Raw genomic sequence first — 25000 nt, 5'->3', positions numbered from 1 at the left:
GGAGACATGAAAAGTGATCTGGACAGCAATGTTTTCCAGGTTGTTTTAAGGATTTATTTTTATTTTTTTAAATATGTAAACGGCAATCAGTATAAATCACGATGGAATAACAGAACAAAGGCCTATTCATAATATTCCGCCGCCGCTGTCGAAAAAATAGCCAACCTACAAGCCCACAACGCCTCGCGTCCGCAACACATCGTGGGCTTGTAGGTCGGCTGTTTTCACCGATCAACCGACCATCCTGTGACGGAAGCATGAATTTTACAGATTTATGACAAACGCTGCTACGATTCATACATACTTTGTTAATGGTTTCTGGACGGGAACCCCTTTTGGTGTTTTAAGCATCATGTTATACTTTAGCTATTGAAAAATAGCAGATCTACAAGCTCATAGCGCGCCACCGAGTGGCGCGCTACGAGCTTGTAAGTCTGCTATTTTTTTGAAAAATCGTGAATATTTATTCCTTCAGAGAACGTTTTTAACTCAAATCTTGGCTTCTGAGGGGGGGGGGGGGAGGGGGTCCCTGGAACGAACATATTTTCAGATGGGGGTCGGCGGCCAAATACATATACTGTACTTCTGGGGGTCCTTGACATGTAATATTTTGAGAACGACTGACACAGAAACATAGGGTTTTTCAGAAAACTGTCATGATTTAGAAGACATTTGTAGAATCTGGTATCAGGTCGAAATGGGGTTCATAGCAACAAAAATAAAGACCATATACAACCTGAGTGTGTGTGCAAATATAGTGTATGTATACAGCCCTCATCGCTAACATTTCTTTCTAATTGCTTCTAATCAAGTCTTCACTCCCCATCACGTTAACATTTCTATTGCTTCTAATCAAGTCTTCACCCCCCCCCCCCCCCATCACCTCTCCCCCACCTCTGCGACCCTATAGGAGAAAACATGACAATTCTAAACACGGCTGACTGGTTGCTGGGTTGCAGCAGCCCTCCTCCGGCCCAGAGCTCCAAGGACTATGGTATATAGACAGAGCTGCATGTGTGTGAACTAAATAACTTTGCTGGTTTTCAATTCAAATATAGCAACAACAAAAAAATAGCTGATCTACAAGCTCCAAACGTGTCGCGTTGCGACGCGTTTGGAGCTTGTAGATCGGCGATTTCTTTGCTACGACAGTAATATGCACTGTAGTGTGGCCCCTCTGGAGTGAGTGTGGAAATATATTGGCCATTGTCAAAGTTGCCCACCCCTGGTATAGATAGACAGAGCTGCATGTGTGTGATTTTTATTTATTTATTCAGGATTTCAATTCAATGCTACGACAGTAATATCATGCACTGCTACTGTATGGCCCCTCTGGAGTGAGTGTGGAAATATATTGGCCATTGTCAAAGTTGCCCACCCCTGGTATAGATAGACAGAGCTGCATGTGTGTGATTCTTTTATTTATTTATTCAGGATTTCAATTCAATGCTACGACAGTAATATCATGCACTGCTACTGTATGGCCCCTCTGGAGTGAGTGTGGAAATATATTGGCCATTGTCAAAGTTGCCCACCCCTGGTATAGATAGACAGAGCTGCATGTGTGTGATTTTTATTTATTTATTCAGGATTTCAATTCAATGCTACGACAGTAATATCATGCACTGCTACTGTATGGCCCCTCTGGAGTGAGTGTGGAAATATATTGGCCATTGTCAAAGTTGCCCACCCCTGGTATAGATAGACAGAGCTGCATGTGTGTGATTCTTTTATTTATTTATTCAGGATTTCAATTCAATGCTACGACAGTAATATCATGCACTGCTACTGTATGGCCCCTCTGGAGTGAGTGTGGAAATATATTGGCCATTGTCAAAGTTGCCCACCCCTGGTATAGATAGACAGAGCTGCATGTGTGTGATTCTTTTATTTATTTATTCAGGATTTCAATTCAATGCTACGACAGTAATATCATGCACTGCTACTGTATGGCCCCTCTGGAGTGAGTGTGGAAATATATTGGCCATTGTCAAAGTTGCCCACCCCTGGTATAGATAGACAGAGCTGCATGTGTGTGATTCTTTTATTTATTTATTCAGGATTTCAATTCAATGCTACGACAGTAATATCATGCACTGCTACTGTATGGCCCCTCTGGAGTGAGTGTGGAAATATATTGGCCTTCCCTCGACATCGTCAGAGTTGCCCCTGCACCCCTGGTATAGATAGACAGAGCTGCATGTGTGTGACCTCTGTATAGGGTGAATATATACTGTACACCAGGGGTACTCAACTGGCGGACCGCGGTCCGGTCGACACCTCTTTGCGGACCACCCAAAAAAAAAAGAAAAAAAATCTTTTTTTTTTTCTTTTTTTTTTAAAGTTAATAATATAAATAACATCAGATGGTACATTTCTCATGTGAAATTGCTGCAAAGGCCCCCAAAATGTCCCCCAAGGGCCCCCAAAATTCTGGCACGCGCTACGCGCAGTGTGGCCTGCCAGGGCGTATAACTCCTGGCCTGATTTGGAGTTCCACTCCGGGCCTGCACTCTGCACCCCATTATTGGTTGAGTGGAAGGGGATCTGATTTGTATAAGCTTGGCTTGACCATACTAAACGGGCATAGAGCCCCGCTCTCCGATGGACGCCGCGCATGAGGCCGGACCTCGGTCTTATTCAAAAAAATATTTGTGGACCTTCATCATTTCTAGTTGAGGACCCCTGCTGTACACTATACTGTACGTGTGTGGGGTCAGCGTTGGCGATAATAATGTGAGGGGCTGGGAGGAGGATATAGGTTTGGTTTGAAGCTGCTCTTAGATCTGCTGTGCCTTGCTGTTTGTTTTTTTGTGCTCTGATTTTTGTTTTGCTGTGAAGTGAAGTGTGCTCTGGTCTTGTTTGTTTGAAAAAAAAACCCGTTTCGAACGCCGGTTTGAACCGATGGTAAATGTAGTGTGCGGCTGTGCATGCGTGTGTGTGTGTGTGTGTGTAATGACATGTTTCTTGATGTGGCGTGCACAGACATTTAGAGGGGCAGGTGCTCAAGTGAAAAAAGGGCACCTTTTTGCAGCGCATTTTGGGGCGGGAACCCATTTTGGTGCTTTATAGCTATTGAAAAATAGCAGATCTACAAGCTCATAGCGCGCCACCGAGTGGCGCGCTACGAGCTTGTAGGTCTGCTATTTTATTTATTTATCGAAGAACCACTGACATAGAAACATAGCTTTAGATTGTGGGGGCCTAAATAATATAGTAGAAGCGTTTTTTTTATCAAGATTTGATCAATGTCACCGCATGGTCCACACACCACAAATAAAAAAAATCTTTTTTTTAAGAGCAAAATTGCCAAAAGGGCAGGGGGTGCTCTAGCACCCCCTAGTGTCTATCTGTGCACGCCACTGGCTGTGTATACGATAAGACGTACAGTAGGGCTGGGCAGTTATATCATAGATGGAGAGATTATATCATCAATAATGGAGGCTCCGGGACCTTTGGGATTTATTCCCCCTTATATACCAACAAATCAACACCAAAGAAAAGTGGAAGAATTTGAATAAATGTGACTGAATCCATTAGTCCGATTAACCACATAACCCTGTGCTGTACTGTACATTGGGACCACCATACACACACATGTTGAAAATAGACGATTGTAGATCATAATCATAATCATAGGAAAAAGTTCGAAATAATCGTGATATTGATTTGAAGTCGTGTCGCCCAGCCCTAATAAGTTGGGTTACAAAATAAATAAAAATCTAAAGAAAATCGAATGGAACATTAGCCCATATTGCACCTGCATGTAGTTTAGTGCTCCCCGCTGTGTACTGTGTTTGTGTGTGCACATGCACACGCACGTTCATGCATGTGTGTGCGTGCACGTGCGTGCGTGCGTTTACCTCACTGCAAAATCCTTAGTCACTACAGTTGGCCCGAGGCCCACCCATATACTGTGTGTGTCTCCACAATCACACTACAGTTGGCCCGAGGCCCACCCATATACTGTCTGTGTCTCCACAATCACACTACAGTTGGCCCGAGGCCCACCCAGATACTGTCTGTGTCTCCACAATCACACTACAGTTGGCCCGAGGCCCACCCATATACTGTCTGTGTCTACAGTTGCCCCGAGGCCCACCCAGATACCGACTGTGTCTACAGTTGCCCCGAGGCCCACCCATATACCGTCTGTGTCTACAGTTGGCCCGAGGCCCACCCATATACTGTCTGTGTCTACAGTTGGCCCGAGGCCCACCCAGATACTGTCTGTGTCTACAGTTGCCCCGAGGCCCACCCAGATACCGACTGTGTCTACAGTTGCCCCGAGGCCCACCCAGATACCGACTGTGTCTACAGTTGCCCCGAGGCCCACCCATATACCGTCTGTGTCTACAGTTGGCCCGAGGCCCACCCATATACCGTCTGTGTCTACAGTTGGCCCGAGGCCCACCCAGATACTGTCTGTGTCTACAGTTGGCCCGAGGCCCACCCATATACTGTCTGTGTCTACAGTTGGCCCGAGGCCCACCCAGATACTGTCTGTGTCTACAGTTGGCCCGAGGCCCACCCATATACTGTCTGTGTCTACAGTTGGCCCGAGGCCCACCCAGATACTGTCTGTGTCTACAGTTGCCCCGAGGCCCACCCATATACCGTCTGTGTCTACAGTTGGCCCGAGGCCCACCCATATACCGTCTGTGTCTCCAAAATCACACTAGCCCGTTCCATAATGTCATGCGTGTCCGTTCTACTTTGATACGAATCCCCCAAGCTGAAAAATGTTTTAGTAAAAAGGATTATGCATTCTAACCCACACATGGCAACTGTTAAATACTTGCATGTATAGCCAACAAAAATGTTGTGCATCGAAAACGCACCGAAAAAATATTGAAGGCGTGTAGGCGTGTTCCGCCTTCATAAAAGGCTTACAGTTTGGTCTAGATAGGTTATTAGTTACACATACAGTATCGCCAGGTTATGTTTACATCATTGAGCCGTTCTTATAGACTCAGAAACACTTCTCATTGGACCAGTCATGTCAGACATATTGACTTGGCATTTCTTATTCTACATCCCGCGCTCATGGCGGTCTATTTAGGGTTGTTTATATTTAAGATTCGTTGTTGCTGATTAAATGCACCTGTGCGCCTGCACTAGGACATCAGTTTGCTTTTTGGGATGAAAAAATTAATTCCGGAATGCAAAGCATTCATTTGATTGGTATTCACCATGAGGGAATACAGTACACCTGCAGCCCACCTCGCCAATGTGCCCAGCGGGCGAAACGCCACCCTCGTTCACCCCCGAAACCCCCCCCCCCCCTAAAACGTCTGCCGCCACCCCCCACCCGCCATGCACACCGCTTCGAGCACGATCGCCTGTTTGTGTCCTCCCAAATACGTATATAGCTGAGAGTGTGTGTGTGTGTGTGTGTGTGTGTGTAATACATACAGTACATACAGTAGTACATACATGTAGGTCTGTCCTGACTCTCTACCCTCTCTTCTCTCTCTGCTCTCAGTCAAAACAGAACCTATCAACAACAGTGAGACAGCCACTACAACAGGAGACACATCACTGGACACATACGCAGGCTCAGGTATAACACATGCACACTCGCACACGCACAGTCGCACACGCACACTCGCACACGCACAGTCACAGACGCGCACACACACATGCATGCAGGCAGACTTAGCTTTGCGTCAGTTGGGGTGCCCTCTGGCCTAGCGGTCCGGGCACATGCCACACATATAGGCTTAGGCCTGACAGGGCGTCGCGTGTTCGAGTCCCGTTCATGACGACCTTTGTTGCATGTCTCTCCCCCTCTCTCTCTCTCTCTCTCCCTCTTTCCTGTCAGTCTTCACTTGAAACTATTAATAAAGGCAGAAAAGCCAAAAACAAATCTTAAAAGAAACAAACAAAAGAAAAAGCGTTGCTTCAGTTCAGTTCAGTTCGGTATGATAGGAATTTATTTCTCAGGGTGGCATTCTTTTTATGCCTTTACTCTTATCTCGCTTTCCTCTGTGTCTGAGACAGACAGAGACAGAGAGAGAGAGAATGGGAGAGTTCTAGACCATATGAATAGACATTCTCCCTCTCACATAAACACAAATAAACACAGACACCCACGGACACACACACACACACACACACACACACACACACACACACACACACACACACACACACACACACACACACACACACACACACACAGCAGTGAGTGAGAGAGAGAGAGTTTCTAAGCAGGCGGGAGGTTGTCTTGTCGGCGGTGTTGAGCTCTGACATCTCGATGACTACAAACAGGCATTGTGTTTTACTAGAGGAGGCCCGCTGTAAGGGCTGCCAAAGCATGAGCTGCAATACTATCAGGAAAAGAGAGCTTGGCTCCTGGCCATTCAAAATGCCTCAGATTGTGTTTACTGGAGGAGGATTTTAACTCAACCAATATGGCCGGAGGGCCTTGACTTGCCGTTCAGCAAAAGTACAGTAAACTAAATGAAAGGGGGGGGGGATTTGAGGCTTTTTTTTCAAACTCAACTGTGTGTTGTTGTTTTTAAGTAACCGAGTTAAGCCTCATTTGTATCATGTCATACGACGATTGAGTATAAATTGAGCAATTCAGGGCGGCCGTGGCTCAGTGACTGCATGGCAACCGCAAGGTTGCCAGTTTGAACCCGGGCTCCCCCAGAGTTAGTGTCGAAGTGTCCTTGAGCAAGACGCTGAACCCCTAATTGCTCCTGGTTTCCGCTGCCATCGGTGTATGAATGTGTGTGTGTGTGTGTGTGTGTGTGTGTGTGTGTGTGTGTGTGAATGGGTGAATGTAATGCACAGTCTATGTAAAGCGCCTTGGCGCTATATAAATGCACCATTTACCATTTAAGCATCATGTTGTGTTTTTTTCTTGTGCTTGTTTTTTCCCAGTAATCACCAGCAGCGGATACAGTCCTCGCTCATCGCACCAGTACTCGCCTCCGCTCTATCCCTCAAAGTAAGCCTCGACTTCCTCCTCCGCTCTGCCTCCACTTTCTCTGCTAGAAAACACAGACCGTAAGCATCACGTCTGCAACTGGAAGGGCCTCTAGTACCTAAAACAACATCCTATTTATATCGGGTCTTAATCAGGGATCAAGGTTTATGCTGAAACTTCATTGTAATGACGCCGAAACCTTTCCCTCTGTTTTTGGAAGGAGCACGTTATTCCGACCAGTTCCTTTCCCCTCCATCAGGCGCCCTGGCTGGCCAGGGGGAGGCAGTTTAGAGACCAGGATTACTGCATGTTTTTTGTGAGGGTACCACTACCTACCCTATAGGGGACACGGGGAGAACATGCAAACTCCACACAGAAAGGCCCTTTCGCCAACCCCGCCTCGGGTATGGGAACTGATGACATGGTTGAGAGAACACACCCCCACCGCCCACCCCAGCGGGAATCGAACCCAGGACCTTCTAGCTGAGAGGCGCTTTTTCCGCTCGGTGTGCGGATCTCCTCTCTCCTTGCTTAGAAACTTTATTGTCCCACTTGGGGAAATTGGGTTTGCAGCCATAATAATTCAGTAATACAATTCAGTGGAATACAATTAAACACAATTTAATATAAGGTCCCGTTAAAAAATAATGACAATCCTGGTCTCTAACAGGACCTTCTAGCTGAGAGGCGCTTTTTCCGCTCGGTGTGCGGATCTCCTCTCTCCTTGCTTAGAAACTTTATTGTCCCACTTGGGGAAATTGGGTTTGCAGCCATAATAATTCAGTAATACAATTCAGTGGAATACAATTAAACACAATTTAATATAAGGTCCCGTTAAAAAATAATGACAATCCTGGTCTCTAAACTGCCTCCCCCTGGCCAGCTGGCGCGCCTGATGGAGGGGAAAGGAACTGGTTGGAATAACGTGTTCCTTCCACGCGCTACGTCCAACCAAGGAAACTCCCCCCTGTCAGGTGTAAAGGAGCAACTTGGACACTCAGGCATGAAGGAAGCATGAGTTCAAGTCCGTTGCTCTCCCCATGTCCCCCATATATGGGAACTAGGTTGGTGGAGGGTGTGTAGAGCCCAGGATCACATTAGATAATTGACGCAGGGGTGAAAAATGGGTTACAAAATCGTGGGATAAAAATTATAGAGAAAAAAAAAGGATGACATTCTTCACAAATGCACCTAATTTACAAATAACTTTTGACTTACCAGATCCTAAAAACCTTTGTTTACTTTAGACAGATGGTCGGTGCAAATTTAAAAACGTTTGTTTAGACAGATGCAGGTCCGTGCAAATTAAGTCAGACATTACTTGCATTGAAATAGATACAGTATGTTTATTGAGTATACTGTAAATATTGATAAGAATAGGTTTACTGTACCTGTAATGTATACAGTATATTTTTGGCATAAAATTCTACATTCTTACCCTGCTGCCAAAATGTTTCAGTTCTGTCAGTTCAGTTCTGTTTTGTCTCCAAATAATGCAAGCAATTTCTTTTTATATATATACAAATACATGATTTTCCAAATAGATTACAGGGAATGATGAAATGCCAAGACAGAGCCAGGTGGATTCTGGGGGGGGGGGGGGGGCACAAAAACATCATAGAGCAAATCAAAAAGCAGATTTCACTTCTAGTGAATTTTACTAGTTGACTAGTTGTTTAACTAGTCGACTAGTTAAATAGTCGACTAGTTGTTTAACTAGTCGACTAGTTAAATAGTCGACTAGTTGTTTAACTAGTCGACTAGTTAAATAGTCGACTAGTTGTTTGACTAGTCGACTAGTTAAATAGTCGACTAGTTGTTTGACTAGTCGACTAGTTAAATAGTCGACTAGTTGTTTGACTAGTCGACTATTTAACTAGTCGACTAGTTAAATAGTCGACTAGTTGTTTAACTAGTCGACTATTTAAATAGTCGGCAAGTCGTTTAACTAGTCGACTAGTTAAATAGTCGACTAGTTAAATAGTCGACTAGTTGTTTAACTAGTCGACTAGTTAAATAGTCGACTAGTTGTTTAACTAGTCGACTAGTTAAATAGTCGACTAGTTGTTTAACTAGTCGACTAGTTAAATAGTCGACTAGTTGTTTAACTAGTCGACTATTTAAATAGTCGGCTAGTTGTTTAACTAGTCGACTAGTTAAATAGTCGACTAGTTAAATTGTCGACTAGTTGTTTAACTAGTCGACTAGTTAAATAGTCGACTAGTTAAATAGTCGACTAGTTGTTTAACTAGTCGACTAGTTAAATAGTCGACTAGTTGCTTAACCCATTTTGACCTGGGAACGATTCTGCAAATGTCTTCTAAATCCTGACTGTTTTCTTGGAAAAAGCAGTTTTTCTATGTCAGTCGTTCTCAAACACTTTCATGTCACTTTTCACGATTCTTCCAAAATAGCAGACCTATACAAGCTCGTAGCGCGCCACTCGGTGGCGCGCTACGAGCTTGTAGATCTGCTATTTTTCAATAGCTAAAGCATAACGTGATGCTAACACCAAAAAGGGGTTCCTGGCCCAAAATGGGTCAAAGCCCTACAGAGCAGCAGCAGCGCAGCATAGCAACAAGCTAACCGTGTGTTCATGTGACTCATGATGACCTGGCTACGCATCAGTAATGCTTTGGCATACGGCACTTCTCTATAATTCATTATGCTCGCGCTCAACTTAACAAAACACTCGTCTCCCCCAACGGTTGCCATTGCAAATGGTGCATTTTATTCTGACTTCCGCGTCTTCCAGCCTTTTATATCCTCCAATGACCTTAAGGAGTTCAACTGTTCACCCTTAAATGACAAATAGCCTGTCCGTACTTAGTTTTTTCATAATGACAAATACTTTATCCAGTTTAAGCTGCTCTTATTTAACTCCCACAGAAATATCGTTGCTGTCCGGAGGAAACCTGATAACTCCAAAATGTTCATTTTTCAGGAAATTTTAAACATACTGTACATTTTTAAGGAAATGAAGCAAACCAGGGTGCATGCTTAGTTTAGACTAGTCATTGGTTAGACATGGGTTAAGGTTAGGTTTAGGTGTGCTGCCCCGTGGGAGGTTAGGTTTAGGGTGAGGGTTTGAGATAGGTTGTAGACAGTTGTAGGACTAATGACTGGTCTAACCAATGACTAGTCTAAACCAAAAACTGTCTAAACTAAGTACTGCACCCAGAAAACCTTCTTTTTTTTAACCCATTTTGGTGTTGGCATCATGTTATGCTTTAGCTATTGAAAAATAGCAGATCTACAAGCTCATAGCGCGCCACCGAGTGGCGCGCTACGAGCTTGTAGGTCTGCTATTTTTGAAAAATCGAAGAACGACTGACATTTTTAGAATCTGATCTCAGGTCAGAATGGTTTAATCAGACCAGTGTGTGTCCAGTGGAAACCTCGTATGAATCTGATCTCAGGTCAGAATTGGTTAAACGATGCAATACTGCCTCATCAAAGTTGGTGTTGTGACTTTAGATATTGTCAAGACAATTACTTGCATGAAAAGGAGATAGGTGGTCGAGGTAGCTGTTTTAGCAGACAGTTTTAGGGTCCAATGGAGTTGAGAGGTTTTGTCCAATGCGGTTTTTACTACTTTCCATCGGTTCAATATTTTCTAAACGACACACAGACGGAAAGGGTGTTCAATAGCACTGATTTATGGGGGGAAAAAAACTAAAAAAAATGGAGTTATGAGGTTTCCTCCCGACAGCAACAATATCACGTTATAATAATCACAGTCCTGAGCTCACTTTGCTCAAACCGGTCTGACCCGGTTCAAACCGGTCTGACCCGGTTCAAACCGGTCTGACCCGGTTCAAACCGGTCTGACCCGGTTCAAACCGGTCTGACGCGGTTCAAACCGGTCTGACCCGGTTCAAACCGGTCCGACCCGGTTCAGCAGTTGGTTTATTTCAACCAGTTTTTTTTCACATGAGCCAGTCTGGTGATAAGAAAACAAAAACAGATATCCAATATCTGCTTACGTCACCATGCAGTGTTGTGTGAGCTTGTAGATCAGCAATTTTTCCACAATTCATCCTATATGACAACGAGTATAGGGGTCGTTTATTAACAGATTGTATTATTATCTCTCTTCCTTCTTGCTTCTGTTACCCTATCCCATCTACCACCCCCCCTCCCCCCCGCCCACACGCACACACGCACACACACACACACACACACACACACACACACACACACACACACACACACACACACTCTCACACACACTGTCTCTTCATCTTGTGGTCTCAGGCCCTACCCTCACATCCTGTCCACCCCGGCAGCTCCCTCCATGCCCTCCTCCATGCCCTCCTACGCCGGCCAGCCCCAGTTCAGCAACATGCAGCAGTCCACCGTCTACACAGCCTACGCCCAGACGCAGACGGGACAGGCCTACGGACTGTCCACCTACGGTACTGTTACACGCACAGCGCACGCACGCACGCACACACACACACACACACAGACGGGACAGGCCTATGGACTGTCCACCTACGGTACTGTTACACACACACACACACACAGACAGACGGGACAGGCCTACGGACTGTCCACCTACGGTACTGTTACACACACACCGCACACACAGACGGGACAGGCCTACGGACTGTCCATGAGCATCAAAGAAATATTTAGATACTTTTTTTTATTTAAATAGCCGATCTACTAGCTCACAACGTGTTGCGGAGGCGACACGTTGAGAGCTTGCAGATCAGCTATTGCCTATTTGTTTAACATACGACATAAGTCGTACGGCGAAGCATAAGTCAGGCTTCCCTGACTGAGGCGATGTACACACAGTCAACAGAGTCAGACAGTCAGACACACATGGCTCCTCGGTGCAAAATAAACAGTGTACACTACCCGACTTTACGATAATAAGGGACAGTATGTCGGGACACGCTGTTGTCATGTTGATAAGCTTCATGTTGTGCAGCAGCCGTGCCAGTCCGTGAGAGACGGCATCGCACACAAGCAAGTTGCTCCAGCACCCGGAAAACAAGCAGTGAGCAGCATGGAATCCTCCCCATAGAGTGGATCCTCCCTCGTTTGACTAAGGACGCGCTGTGATTGGCCACAATGGCCAGTGCACTTGTGCAAGACGTGCTGTGATTGGCCAGTAGTAGCTACTTTGAGTGGCAGTCAGTGGGAAATGCTCTCGCCACAGAATTTACTAGTATTCTGGCCATGATAATCATTCTGTGCGGCCCCAGCTGTGGGTACGCAGAAGCGCTTCCCGGCGCTTTATTGACAGCGCATTATGAATTTTGACGGCGCATGCGCACTGGCGCACCACTTATGTGCAGCCCTGCATATGTAGCCCTAGTTGCTATCGTGATCAATTTACCATATTAGGGAGGTCAGCACGCATCGACATCCTTGATTGGCCAAACCAAACCATCGGCTTCACAGATTGGCCAAAACTGTGCGTGACGTTTGTGCATCTGAACCAATATAAGTGAAGACAGAGAACATTCCATGCTTTTACACAGCAGGACTTGACCAATAGGATACCATCGGTCAATAGGACTTATTCTAGTCAGTAATGCTACACTGGGCGGAGCGTCTGAGAGGACCAGAGACAGCCAATCAAAGAGCTGTCACAGTGAGACACTGTGTGTACTGCTTTGGAGGTGAGAATAAGATTGATGTGAACGTCTTCAACACAAAGTCTTTGATCTGGAGGAAGTTGACCCCAGAGACACCTGGAAGAGAACGTCACCTTGAGGTTCCAAATAGGCGCTGGGGCCACACAGCTGTTCTGATTGAAGACACCGTCTACCTCTGGGGAGGTTATGCTAACGGCAATGTTCTTTATGCATTTGATGTCGACGCCCACAGATGGTTCAAAACACAGGTTTCTGGGACCGTTCCAGAGGAGAGGATGAACCACTCAGCCTGTGTTTTGGGGAAGGACATGTTTATTCATGGAGGATGGACCGGGACTGAATGGACTGAATGGACTGAATGGACTAATGACATGTACAAGTTGGACACCACCACGATGGTCTGGTCTTTAATTAACACCAGAGGAACTCCACCTCCTGCTACAGCATGTCACTCTGCTTCCATCATCGGGACAAAGATGTTTGTATTTGGAGGCTATGGGTGGAGCACATTCAGAGTGTTTGACACAGAGACCAACCACTGGCTGGACACACCTTCTACACAGCTTCTACCAGAAGGACGCTTTGATCATTCAGCCTTTACCTACAATGGAGAGCTGTACATATTTGGTGGTCGCTGCAGTAACCAGGACTTAAATGATGTGTGGAAATTCAGTCCAGAGACCTTCTCCTGGAAGAAGGTTGAGCCCAAGGGGAAACGTCCACATATGTTGAATAGGATGTGCTGTTGCATGGTGGGAGATCGTATCGTCCTCTTTGGAGGAAAGACACCAGGTGACCTGTATGTCTTAGACTTCAGTCCTAGCCTCAAGACATTTTGTAAGCTAGAGGTTATTCAGTACGGTCTGGAGCAGTCTGGACTCCCACACAACATCAGGTGGGAACTGGCAGCCATGACTATAGCAACAGCTGCTGATTGAACAAGCAAACAAATAATGAAATTAAGAATAAAAAGTATAAATAACAGCGACACGTGGAGCCAATAAAAGAATGAAATTAAAACAGCAAGCAGTACAAAGACAGGGTGCCTGATTACAGTGTAGGTTTTCCCTTTTCTTTTTTTGACGATGTCACTTCAGGGATACATTTCATGACCTTCCAGTAAACCAGGGGTTTTCAACTGATTTTGACCCAGGGACCACCACTGTGACTAAGAGCAACCTGGGGACCACCACTGTGACTAAGAGCAACCTGGGGACCACCACTGTGACTAAGAGCAACCTGGGGACCACCACTGTGACTAAGAGCAACCTGGGGACCACCACTGTGACTAAGAGCAACCTGGGGACCACCACTGTGACTAAGAGCAACCTGGGGACCACCAATGTGACTAAGAGCATCCTGGGGACCACCACTGTGACTAAGAGCAACCTGGGGACCACCACTATTGTGTCGGGTGGGGCCGACCACCCGTCCCGCATCTCGCGGTACTGTCCCCAAATAGCACTACTGTCCCACGTCCCGCAAATCAAAGATTAGGGGAAATGAATTGAGCATGTGATACCATAATCACAATAATCTGATTCCATCATATTCGAGGCCTTTTGGAGAGAAATGACTGCAGACTCTCAGAGTGTCTGTAATCAGCGGTGATGCTCGTTATATACGTCAAGGCAATGATGTTTCTGCACTGCACAGTGCCAGGGTTGTTTTCGTCCACTAAAACCAAGGCGAAAAATGTTCGTCGACTACGTTTTTTCACTGACGAAAACGACGCGCTGTGGGCTTGTAGATCGTCTATTTTCAGCAAGTGAAAAAACTGTCATTTTGACGGCATCAAGGCCGTAAAATACATTTTGTTCGACTAAATCAATTGTTTAGTCGACTAAAATCATATGATATTTAGTCGACTAAAACTAGACTAACACTAAAACCAGGTGAATAAAATGTGACTAAAACTAAATGAAAACTATGCAAGAGACTAAGACTAAAACTAAAAAAATAAATTGTAAAAATAAAACCCACTCTGCACAGTGCACTGCCAAACAGGCCTACATCTGGCTCTGGTCCAATCAGTTGTTGGGCTACATTTCATTGATTGTATGAAACGATTGTATGTCGATAATTCGGGGGAATCTTTTGGACTGGTGCAACCACTCCTATAGACAGCTATGTGTGTCCCTGGGTCTGTCCCTGTGTCCCTGGGTCTGTCTTTCCGAGCACAAAGATAGCGTTATAGCGTTTGTTCACCACCAAGTTCTGATGCTTCTTTTGTACAGTTCTACTGAATGCGTGTGACGATGACGATGGCATTATTAGCCTGATGTCAGTGCTAAACATCTCCGATATGCCCATATATGGAGCTCTAGGTGAACGCCTTCGTAGCAGCCACCCCCATGTAACCAAGACTCTCACTTTCATTCATAGAATCTGATCTGGGAGAGCTGCTCGTTGGTTATTTAGTCTCCACACATATCCGACTAGGACGTTGGGCTCTATGACATCTGACACGTTGGGCTCTATGACATCTGACACGTTGGGCTATATGACATCTGACACGTTGGGCTCTATGACATCTGACACATTGGGCTATATGACATCTGACACGTTGGGCTCTATGACATCTGACACGTTGGGCTCTATGACATCTGACACGTTGGGCTATATGACATCTGACACGTTGGGCTATATGACATCTGACACGTTGGGCTCTATGACATCTGACACGTTGGGCTCTATGACATCTGACACGTTGGGCTCTATGACATCTGACACGTTGGGCTCTATGACATCTGACACGTTGGGCTATATGACATCTGACACGTTGGGCTCTATGACATCTGACATGTCTAGAACGACAATCCCTACATTTGTTCCGGGCTGACTTATTAGTGCCGACATCAGATCGATGTGGTAGAATCCATATACGGACAGATCTGATTGGCTCAGTCATTGTGACAAAGCATAGTGGGGTAATATATAGCAGGGCTCTGCTGAAGGTTCTGAGCAGAAGGTTAAGCATCCTGGTTTAACTTCTAATGGGACACCACTGCAGGGTTCTGACCTATAGGCAACCAGCACAAGAGCTTTGAGCTATTTTATATATTCCATGCTTTTACACAGCAGGATTTGACCAATAGGATACCACTGACCAATAGGATACCATTGACCAATAGGACTTATCTATCCTAGTGAGTAATGTTGTGCTGGGCGGAGCGTCTGAGAGGACCAGAGACAGCCAATCAAAGAGCTGTGACAGTGAGACACTGTGTGTACTCCTTTGGAGGTGATGTGAACGTCTTCAACACAAAGTCTTTGATCTGGAGGGAGTTGACCCCAGAGCCCCGTGGAACAGGAGAACGCCACCATGAGGTTCCTTCCAGGTTCTGGGGCCACACAGCTGTGCTGATTGAAGACACCGTCTACCTCTGGGGAGGTTATCCTTACGGAGATGTTCTTTATGCATTTGATGTTGACGCCCACAGATGGTTCAAACCACAGGTTTCTGGGACCGTTCCAAAGGAGAGGTGTTACCACTCAGCCTGTGTTTTGGGGAAGGTCATGTTTATTCATGGAGGATGTGTCCGGGGGACTGAATGGACTATTAGGACTAATGACATGTACAAGTTGGACACCACCACAATGGTCTGGACTTTAATTAACACCAGAGGAACTCCACCTCCTGCTACAGAACATCACTCTGGTACCATCATCGGGACAAAGATGTTTGTATTTGGAGGCTGTGGGTGGTGGAGTCAGTACTACAACACCATCAGAGTGTTTGACACAGAGACCAACCACTGGCTGGACACACCTTCTACACAGCTTCTACCAGAAGGACGCAGGGATCATTCAGCCTTTACCTACAATGGAGAGCTGTACATATGTGGTGGTCGCTACGGTTACCAGGACTTAAATGATGTGTGGAAATTCAGTCCAGAGACCTTCTCCTGGAAGAAGGTTGAGCCCAAGGGGAAAGGACCGTCTCAGATGTATAGGATGTGCTGTTGCATGATGGGAGATCGTGTCATCATCTTAGGAGGAGCCAACACCTCTGATGACCTGTATGTCTTAGACTTCAGTCCGAGCCTCAAGACATTATGTAAGCTAGAGGTTATTCAGTACGGTCTGGAGCAGTCTGGACTCCCACACAACATCAGGTGGGAACTGGCAGCCATGACTATAGCAAACAAATAATACTATAAAATGAAGAATGAAAAGTATAAATAACAGCGACACGTGGAGCCAATATAAGAAGGAAATTAAAACAGCAAGCAGTACAAAGACAGGGTGCCTGATTACAGTGTAGGTTTTCCCTTTCCCTTTTTTTTGACTACCGTATATTATTACACCACCCAAATGGTATAAAAGTTTGGTTTCTCCAGAATCGAGTCATTTGGAGTGAAAATCGGACGATCACCGATATGTGGTCGATCGGGAGCACCTCTACAAACAAGTTTAGCTAATGTTATGAACCCGTTCAGTTGGTGTTTTTAGCATTATGCTATACTTTAGCTGTTCAAAAATAGCAGATCTGCAAGCTCATAGTGCCGCGCGATAAGCTTGTAGATCTGCTATTTTTTTTTTAATCGTGAAAATGTGGCGCAAATATTTCAGAATGAACGTTTTTATTAACTAAAATCTTTGCTTCTGGTCCCTGGAACAACATATTGTCAGATGGGGAGTCGGTGGCGGCCTATTACATATATTTTTTGGGGTCCTTGACATGAAATATTGAGCACCACTGGTATAGAAACATGAGGTATTTCAGACAACTGTCATACGCTTTAGAATACTTTTTTTATTTAATTTTTTGACGTCAGGCCTAAATGGGGTTAAGCTTCACCACATAACATGAAACAAACTGGTACCGAGGAGGAACTGTGAAGTTGAACACAGCATTACGCCGGAGTTTGACTGAAGTTCAAGCGGTATTAATGTGTGTGTGTGTAGTGTGTGTGTGACTGCTGCGTGTGGGTGTGTGTGTGTGTGTGTGTGTGTGTGTGTGTGTGTGTGTGTGTGTGTGTGTGTGTGTTAGGGATGGGTCCGATTAATCGATTAGTCATTTTTTTTTTTTTCGTTTTTTTTCGTTTTTTTTTAATGAAAATCTGTTGGAAAGGCAATATTGTCATCCAAACAGGACAGGGCTATAGGCCTACCAAAGTGTGCCTGGGATGTGTCTGTGTGGCTGCATGACTGAGAGGAGTGTGAGTGGAGATTGATTCCAATCAAGATACAGGTTTGGAGGATTTAGCAGGTGTTGGAAATTTACCTAATCAGGATGGAGTTAGTAACCAAATGGACCCTATTTAACTCTCAAGAGTTACAATTATTATTAATCAACTACATCAGGGGTTCCCAAACTTTTTTGACTTAGGTACCCCTTGGGGGGGAGATTTTTTTTTATTTGTAGGGTTCATTAAAAAAGAAAGAAAAAGGAAATTATTTAAAAAAAAAAAAAAAAAAAAAAAAAGCCCCCCCCCCCAAAAAACAAAACGATTAATCGATTAATCGTTAATATTAAATTATACAAATCGATTTTCATTTTGGACACATTTACACATCCCTACCTACGGTACTGTTACACACACACCGCACACGCAGACGGGACAGGCCTACGGACTGTCCACCTACGGTACTGTTACACACACACACACAGACGGGACAGGCCTACGGACTGTCCACCTACGGTACTGTTACACACACACACACACACACACAGACGGGACAGGCCTACGGACTGTCCACCTACGGTACTGTTACACACACACACACACACACACAGACGGGACAGGCCTACGGACTGTCCACCTACGGTACTGTTACACACACACACACACACACACAGACGGGACAGGCCTACGGACTGTCCACCTACGGTACTGTTACACACACACACACACAGACGGGACAGGCCTACGGACTGTCCACCTACGGTACTGTTACACACACACCGCACACACAGACGGGACAGGCCTACGGACTGTCCAGCTACGGTACTGTTACACACACACACACACACAGACGGGACAGGCCTACGGACTGTCCACCTACGGTACTGTTACACACACACCGCACACACAGACGGGACAGGCCTACGGACTGTCCAGCTACGGTACTGTTACACACACACACACACACAGACGGGACAGGCCTACGGACTGTCCACCTACGGTACTGTTACACGCACAGCGCACGCACACACACACACACACACACCACCCTTTTTCAGAATATTTTGATTTAGTCTTTTGAATGACGCACCAATTAGTCTTACGGCCAAGCTACACCTGGCAATTTTGCGCGCGTGCGTATGCGTTTACTGCGCGCGTATACAGTGCGTTTGGATAGGACCAATACAGTATATGTCAATGATACCAGCTACACCAGACGCACGGATACCGCGGGCCATCCTACACGTGCTCTAAAAATAGGATCGGTTCTAAAAAAAATTACGTGCGTATGTATGCCCCCATGCGCGCGTTTCTATATATCCTCCCGGAAGGTCCCGCACAAATCTGCCGCGCGTCTGACAGATCTGGTGTAGCAGCGGGGCATTTCGCACGCATACTTTGTGCGCGCAGTGCGCTTACGTCAAACGCACACATGCCCGGTGTAGCTTGGCCGTTAGTCCTATTTAGTCTTCTGAAAAACCTTAGTCGACTTAGTCTTAGTCAACACAATTATCACTGACACACGCACGCACGCACACTTGCTAATTTGAATGCAATTTTGTTTATCACATTTCAACTTTCCGGGGTGACAATACTGCCTTCATCAGGGCTGTATACAAGTACAAGTACAGTATAAGTATGCAGAAATCACTATGCCGCTTGCAATGCAAACGAGTGTGTGTACTCAGGGTGGCTGTGGCTCAGGAGGTAGAGCAGGTCGTCCAATGATCCCCTGCGTCGGTGGTCCTCCTCCTGTTCACATGTGGAAGTGTCCTTATTGGGCAATAAGACACTGAACCCTACATTGCCTCCAATGAGTCGGTCGGTGTGAGCTCGCCACCATTGGTGTGTGAATGAGTGAGGAGGCTGGCGTCGACTGTTCGCCGCTTCACCTCCCAATGCATGAATGAATGAACCATTATAAAGCGCTTTGAGCACTTGGAAAAGCGCTATAAAAATGCAATTCATTATTACTGTCTGTATACAGTATGTTGTTTTGTCAACATAGCTGTGGTTAACAACAGCTGAAGATGAGCTGTCGGTAACACACTACTGCCATCATGGCCAACTCCACATGCATTTACAAACAGCTCTGTTAGTTTACTGCCAAGCAGGGGGTATGAGTTACCCCAGGTGTTGGGATACATTTATATTGATTTAACAGTTCTGCCTGTATAGCGTCCTTCGTTGTCGGGTGGGAAAACCTGGTATGTCCAAAACCCGGACTTTTCAATAAATGCAACAAAATTAAAAAAAAGATCCTGCAGCGTTTCAGTGGAAGCAATGTAGTTATTGTTTAGTCACAACAAGCTCTTGTTAATGCTTTTCATCTGTTAAAGGACCACTTCACCACTTTTCAACCTATCTTCATATAATAGATCCTCACTAATAACCATGAATAAAAATTGCACGATTCTTTTCTACTCAGTCTGTGTCTCATAGGACGGCTGTGGGCAGATTTTTTTTTTACAAAAAATGTTTAGATTTTCATTATCGTGAGAACGATGGCTTCCATTTTCGCATTGCAACTTTTCAGGACTAGAAAGCCTGCAGTTACTATTAGCTTGTATTCCCCATCGATGATGTCACTGGAAGACGGTTTCTGAACTGCCCACAGCCCTCCTATGAGACACAGACCGAGTAGAAAAAAATGTCACCATTTATCACATGATTATTAGTGAGGACCTATTATATGAAGATAGGTTGAAAAGTGGTCCTTTAAGTATTCATAAAACCCACAGGTAACTTAACCACTTTAGACCTGAGGCAGATTATAAAAATAAAAAAGGCTTCTAAATCCATGACAGTTTTCTGAAAAAACTATGTTTCTATGTCAGTGGTGCTCAACCTTTTTCATGTCAAGGACCCCTAGAATTATCTGTATTTGGCTGAGGACCCCAAACTGAAAATATGTTGTTCCAGGATCTGCAAGCTCGTAGCGTGGCACCGACTGCCACGCTACGAGCTTGTATATCTGCTATTTTTCAATAGCTAAAGTATAACATAATGCTTAAAACACCAAAAGGGTGTCCTGAATGGGTTAACCACTTTAACTTTCAAAATGTGTAAAATAGTTCTTTCTTTTTTGCTATTTTAGCTTGACACTCATGACACACAGCAGGGCATTGATTTATAGAAATAAAGTTTCAATAATTCAGAAGATAGAAAATACTTCAGGTTTCAGATTTGGATGATATAAATGGTAAATGGTGCATTTACAGTATATAGTGCCTTTATCCAAGGCGCTTTACATAGATTGTGCATTATACATTCACCCATTCACACACACATTCATACACCGATGGTGGCGGGCGGAAACCATGCAAGGCACCAACCTGCACATCAGGAGCAATTAGGCGTTCAGAGTCTTGCTCAAGGACACTTCGACACTAACTCTGGACTCGAACCGGCAACCTTGCGGTTACCATCCAGCCACTCCCTACCCCCTGAGCCACCGCCGCCCCGATCTAACGGATGCAGTCTGCTGGTGGTATAACTGTTCTCTCTACCCCCTGAGCCACCGCCGCCCCGATCTAACGGACGCAGTCTGCTGGTGGTATAACTGTTCTCTCTACCCCCTGAGCCACCGCCGCCCCGATCTAACTGACGCAGTCTGCTGGTGGTATAACTGTTCTCTCTCCACAACAGATCTGGGCGTGATGCTGCCGGGAATCAAGACGGAGGGCGGCCTGGCGCAGAGCCAGTCTCCCCTGCAGACGGGCATCAGCTACAGCCCCGGCTTCACCACCCCTCAGCCCGGACAGACTGCCTACTCACCCTATCAGATGCCAGGTGGGTACGGGAACACCACATCCTCTCTCTCTCTCTCTCTCTCTCCCGACGCCACAATGCTCCCAGATGGAGCTATCAGCTTTCTGCCGTTGCACAAATAACTCGATGAGGGGCGACTGTTTTCTTTTTTTTTAAGCGTTTTTTTTAGGATCTTGAAATGAGTTCTGTACATTTTCAAAAGGCCGGCGCTGCTGGTGGTGAGCTGTGAATGTCACTGCAGCGGTCTGCTGGTGGTGAGCTGTGAATGTCACTGCAGCGGTCGGTCGGAGTGGAAACATTTTGTTCTTATTGGCATCGCTGTCCGTCCACTCCACTCCACGCTACGCATGACTTTGACCTGTGTAACGTTAGGAACTTTTCTCTCTCTCTCTCTCTCTCTCTCTCTCTCCCTCCCTCTCTCCCCTAGGTTCCAGTTTCACTCCTTCGTCAGGGCTCTACGCCACCAACAACTCAGTGTCCAACCCAGCCAACTACACTGCCACACAGCAGGTATCTAACAACTACACTGCCTCACAGCAGGTATCTAACAACTACACTGCCACACAGCAGGTATCTAACAACTACACTGCCACACAGCAGGTATATCTACTCTAACTACACTGCCACACAGCAGGTATATCTACTCTAACTACACTGCCACACAGCAGGTATATCTACTCTAACTACACTGCCACACAGCAGGTATATCTACTCTAACTACACTGCCACACATCAGGTATATCTACTCTAACTACACTGCCACACAGCAGGTATATCTACTCTAACTACACTGTCACACAGCAGGTATATCTACTCTAACTACACTGCCACACAGCAGGTATATCTACTCTAACTACACTGCCACACATCAGGTATATCTACTCTAACTACACTGCCACACAGCAGGTATATCTACTCTAACTACACTGTCACACAGCAGGTATATCTACTCTAACTACACTGCCACACATCAGGTATATCTACTCTAACTACACTCCCACACATCAGGTATATCTACTCTAACTACACTGCCACACAGCAGGTATATCTACTCTAACTACACTGCCACACAGCAGGTATATCTACTCTAACTACACTGCCACACAGCAGGTATATCTACTCTAACTACACTGCCACACAGCAGGTATATCTACTCTGGTGCTTTTCAAACACTTCTGATGCCCCTCCTATGCCCAGCTTTGTGCGTGAGTGAGACAGTGTGCACGCCATATAGCGATGATTTGATTTGCTAAGGGCTTTAAAAAGTGCAGATAAAAAGTGAGGGCGCCAAAAGTGATTGGCCGTGAATGTGATGATGTATGATGATGAGAGCGACATTGATGAATTCCAAATATTATTATTATCACAGTGTTCCGAGGCAGCCCTGAACTTGCGTCAAGGCACCCTAGGGTGCCACAGACGGCACCCACTTTGACAAACCCTAATCCACACTTTACACTATGTATGTACTAGTGTATACACGTGTATGTTTACATGGGTACAGTCTACAGCGTGGCATGTTTTACCAGGAGTCCCCACAAGGATAGTAAAACCAGAAAATAAAATAAACTAGTCCTTACACACAGGGCAGGGACATTTATTTTGTGTGATGAATTTGCATTCGTTCAAACAGATATCCTCTGCCCTTGATACGGTGTCAGGGGCGTGGGGACCTGGCCAATGGCCCCAGTGCAGTCAGGGGCGTGGGGACCTGGCCATAGGCCCCAGTGCAGTCAGGGGCGTGGGGACCTGGCCAATGGCCCCAGTGCAGTCAGGGGCGTGGGGACCTGGCCAATGGCCCCAGTGCAGTCAGGGGCGTGGGGACCTGGCCAATGGCCCCAGTGCAGTCAGGGGCGTGGGGACCTGGCCAATGGCCCCAGTGCAGTCAGGGGCGTGGGGACCTGACCATAGGCCCCAGTGCAGTCAGGGGCGTGGGGACCTGGCCAATGGCCCCAGTGCAGTCAGGGTCGTGGGGACCTGGCCAATGGCCCCAGTGCAGTCAGGGGCGTGGGGACCTGGCCATAGGCCCCAGTGCAGTCAGGGGCGTGGGGACCTGGCCAATGGCCCCAGTGCAGTCAGGGGCGTGGGGACCTGGCCATAGGCCCCAGTGCAGTCAGGGGCGTGGGGACCTGGCCAATGGCCCCAGTGCAGTCAGGGGTATATTTTGTTTAGGCCCCCCAAATCTTTGCAAGACGCCCCACAGTCAGCAAAGACTCGCTGACTGTACTTTATAGACATGCTGTTATTAACATTGACCTACAGTAAATGAGTTATATCAACAAGGATTGGATGATTAAAAAAAGTTTATGTCTGTAGTAGAGTGCAGGGCTGCAGCCTGCAGGCTATCAGAAATGACAGATGGAAAACACTTTAAAGTTAAACTTGCAGAGTGACGGATTACTTTACCTGGGTTACATCTTCTGATCGCTGTAGGCTTCTTGAATTCATTCAAACCTTTTATTTATTCTCGAAAGACATTGAGGTCACCCTCATTTGCAGTGTCGAACAGAGAAACCAGAACAGAACAGCAACATTTCCTCATGGCGTGACGTAGCACGCATGTTTAAAAACAGTTTTCCGACACTTAGGGGGGTAAGTCTGCAATCAAAGATTTATATTATTGACCGTTATGTTATGGGAGAACAGATCTTTAATTTACGCTGTAGGTCATTCCACGTGGTCGAGGCACTAAAACAAAAGGCTGTTATCCCCACATCTGTGTTTACATTTGGGACCTCTAGTGTGAGCCAGTGACTGGAGCCTGTCCTATATGCTACAGACCTCTAGTGTGAGCCAGTGACTGGAGCCTGTCCTATATGTTACAGACCTCTAGTGTGAGCCAGTGACTGGAGCCTGTCCTATATGCTACAGACCTCTAGTGTGAGCCAGTGACTGGAGCCTGTCCTATATGTTACAGACCTCTAGTGTGAGCCTGCAGTGACTGGAGCGTATCCTATATGTTACAGACCTCTAGTGTGAGCCAGTGACTGGAGCCTGTCCTATATGTTACAGACCTCTAGTGTGAGCCAGTGACTGGAGCCTGTCCTATATGCTACAGACCTCTAGTGTGAGCCAGTGACTGGAGCCTGTCCTATATGCTACAGACCTCTAGTGTGAGCCTGCAGTGACTGGAGCCTGTCCTATATGTTACAGACCTCTAGTGTGAGCCTGCAGTGACTGGAGCCTGTCCTATATGCTACAGACCTCTAGTGTGAGCCAGTGACTGGAGCCTGTCCTATATGCTACAGACCTCTAGTGTGAGCCAGTGACTGAGCGTGTTCTATATGTTACAGACCTCTAGTGTGAGCCAGTGACTGGAGCCTGTCCTATATGCTACAGACCTCTAGTGTGAGCCAGTGACTGGAGCCTGTCCTATATGTTACAGACCTCTAGTGTGAGCCAGTGACTGGAGCCTGTCCTATATGCTACAGACCTCTAGTGTGAGCCTGCAGTGACTGGAGCCTGTCCTATATGTTACAGACCTCTAGTGTGAGCCAGTGACTGAGCGTGTTCTATATGTTACAGACCTCTAGTGTGAGTCAGTG

General features: G+C 46.1%; 2 protein-coding genes across 5 annotated transcripts in view; both read left to right on the top strand.

The window, feature by feature from the left end:
* eya4 (EYA transcriptional coactivator and phosphatase 4) overlaps nt 1–25000 on the top strand; it is a 102752-nt gene that overhangs the window by 32066 nt on the left and 45686 nt on the right. For 2 of the 4 annotated variants that reach the window (XM_083791099.1, XM_083791100.1), the window contains exons 4-9: nt 911–994; nt 5486–5563; nt 6892–6958; nt 11195–11355; nt 21333–21476; nt 21883–21965. In XM_083791099.1, the coding sequence (XP_083647225.1) occupies nt 911–994; nt 5486–5563; nt 6892–6958; nt 11195–11355; nt 21333–21476; nt 21883–21965 (617 nt within the window). The remainder of the gene's footprint in view (nt 1–910; nt 995–5485; nt 5564–6891; nt 6959–11194; nt 11356–21332; nt 21477–21882; nt 21966–25000) is intronic. The other 2 variants (XM_083791101.1, XM_083791102.1) reach the window with 1 other exon arrangement.
* On the top strand, nt 15709–16707 carry LOC310876341 (kelch domain-containing protein 3-like; the record flags this gene model as incomplete). The annotated part of the gene is made up of 1 exon (XM_083789865.1): nt 15709–16707. The coding sequence occupies one exon, from the start codon at nt 15709–15711 to the stop codon at nt 16705–16707; it is 999 nt and encodes a 332-aa protein (XP_083645991.1).

Source organism: Protomyctophum parallelum, assembly GCF_964188405.1.
Source record: "Protomyctophum parallelum genome assembly, chromosome: 19".
In the NCBI taxonomy this organism is placed as follows: Eukaryota; Metazoa; Chordata; class Actinopteri; order Myctophiformes; family Myctophidae; genus Protomyctophum; species Protomyctophum parallelum.
Note: the sequence above shows the minus strand (reverse complement) of the source record. Positions and strands in the feature narration are given on the sequence as shown.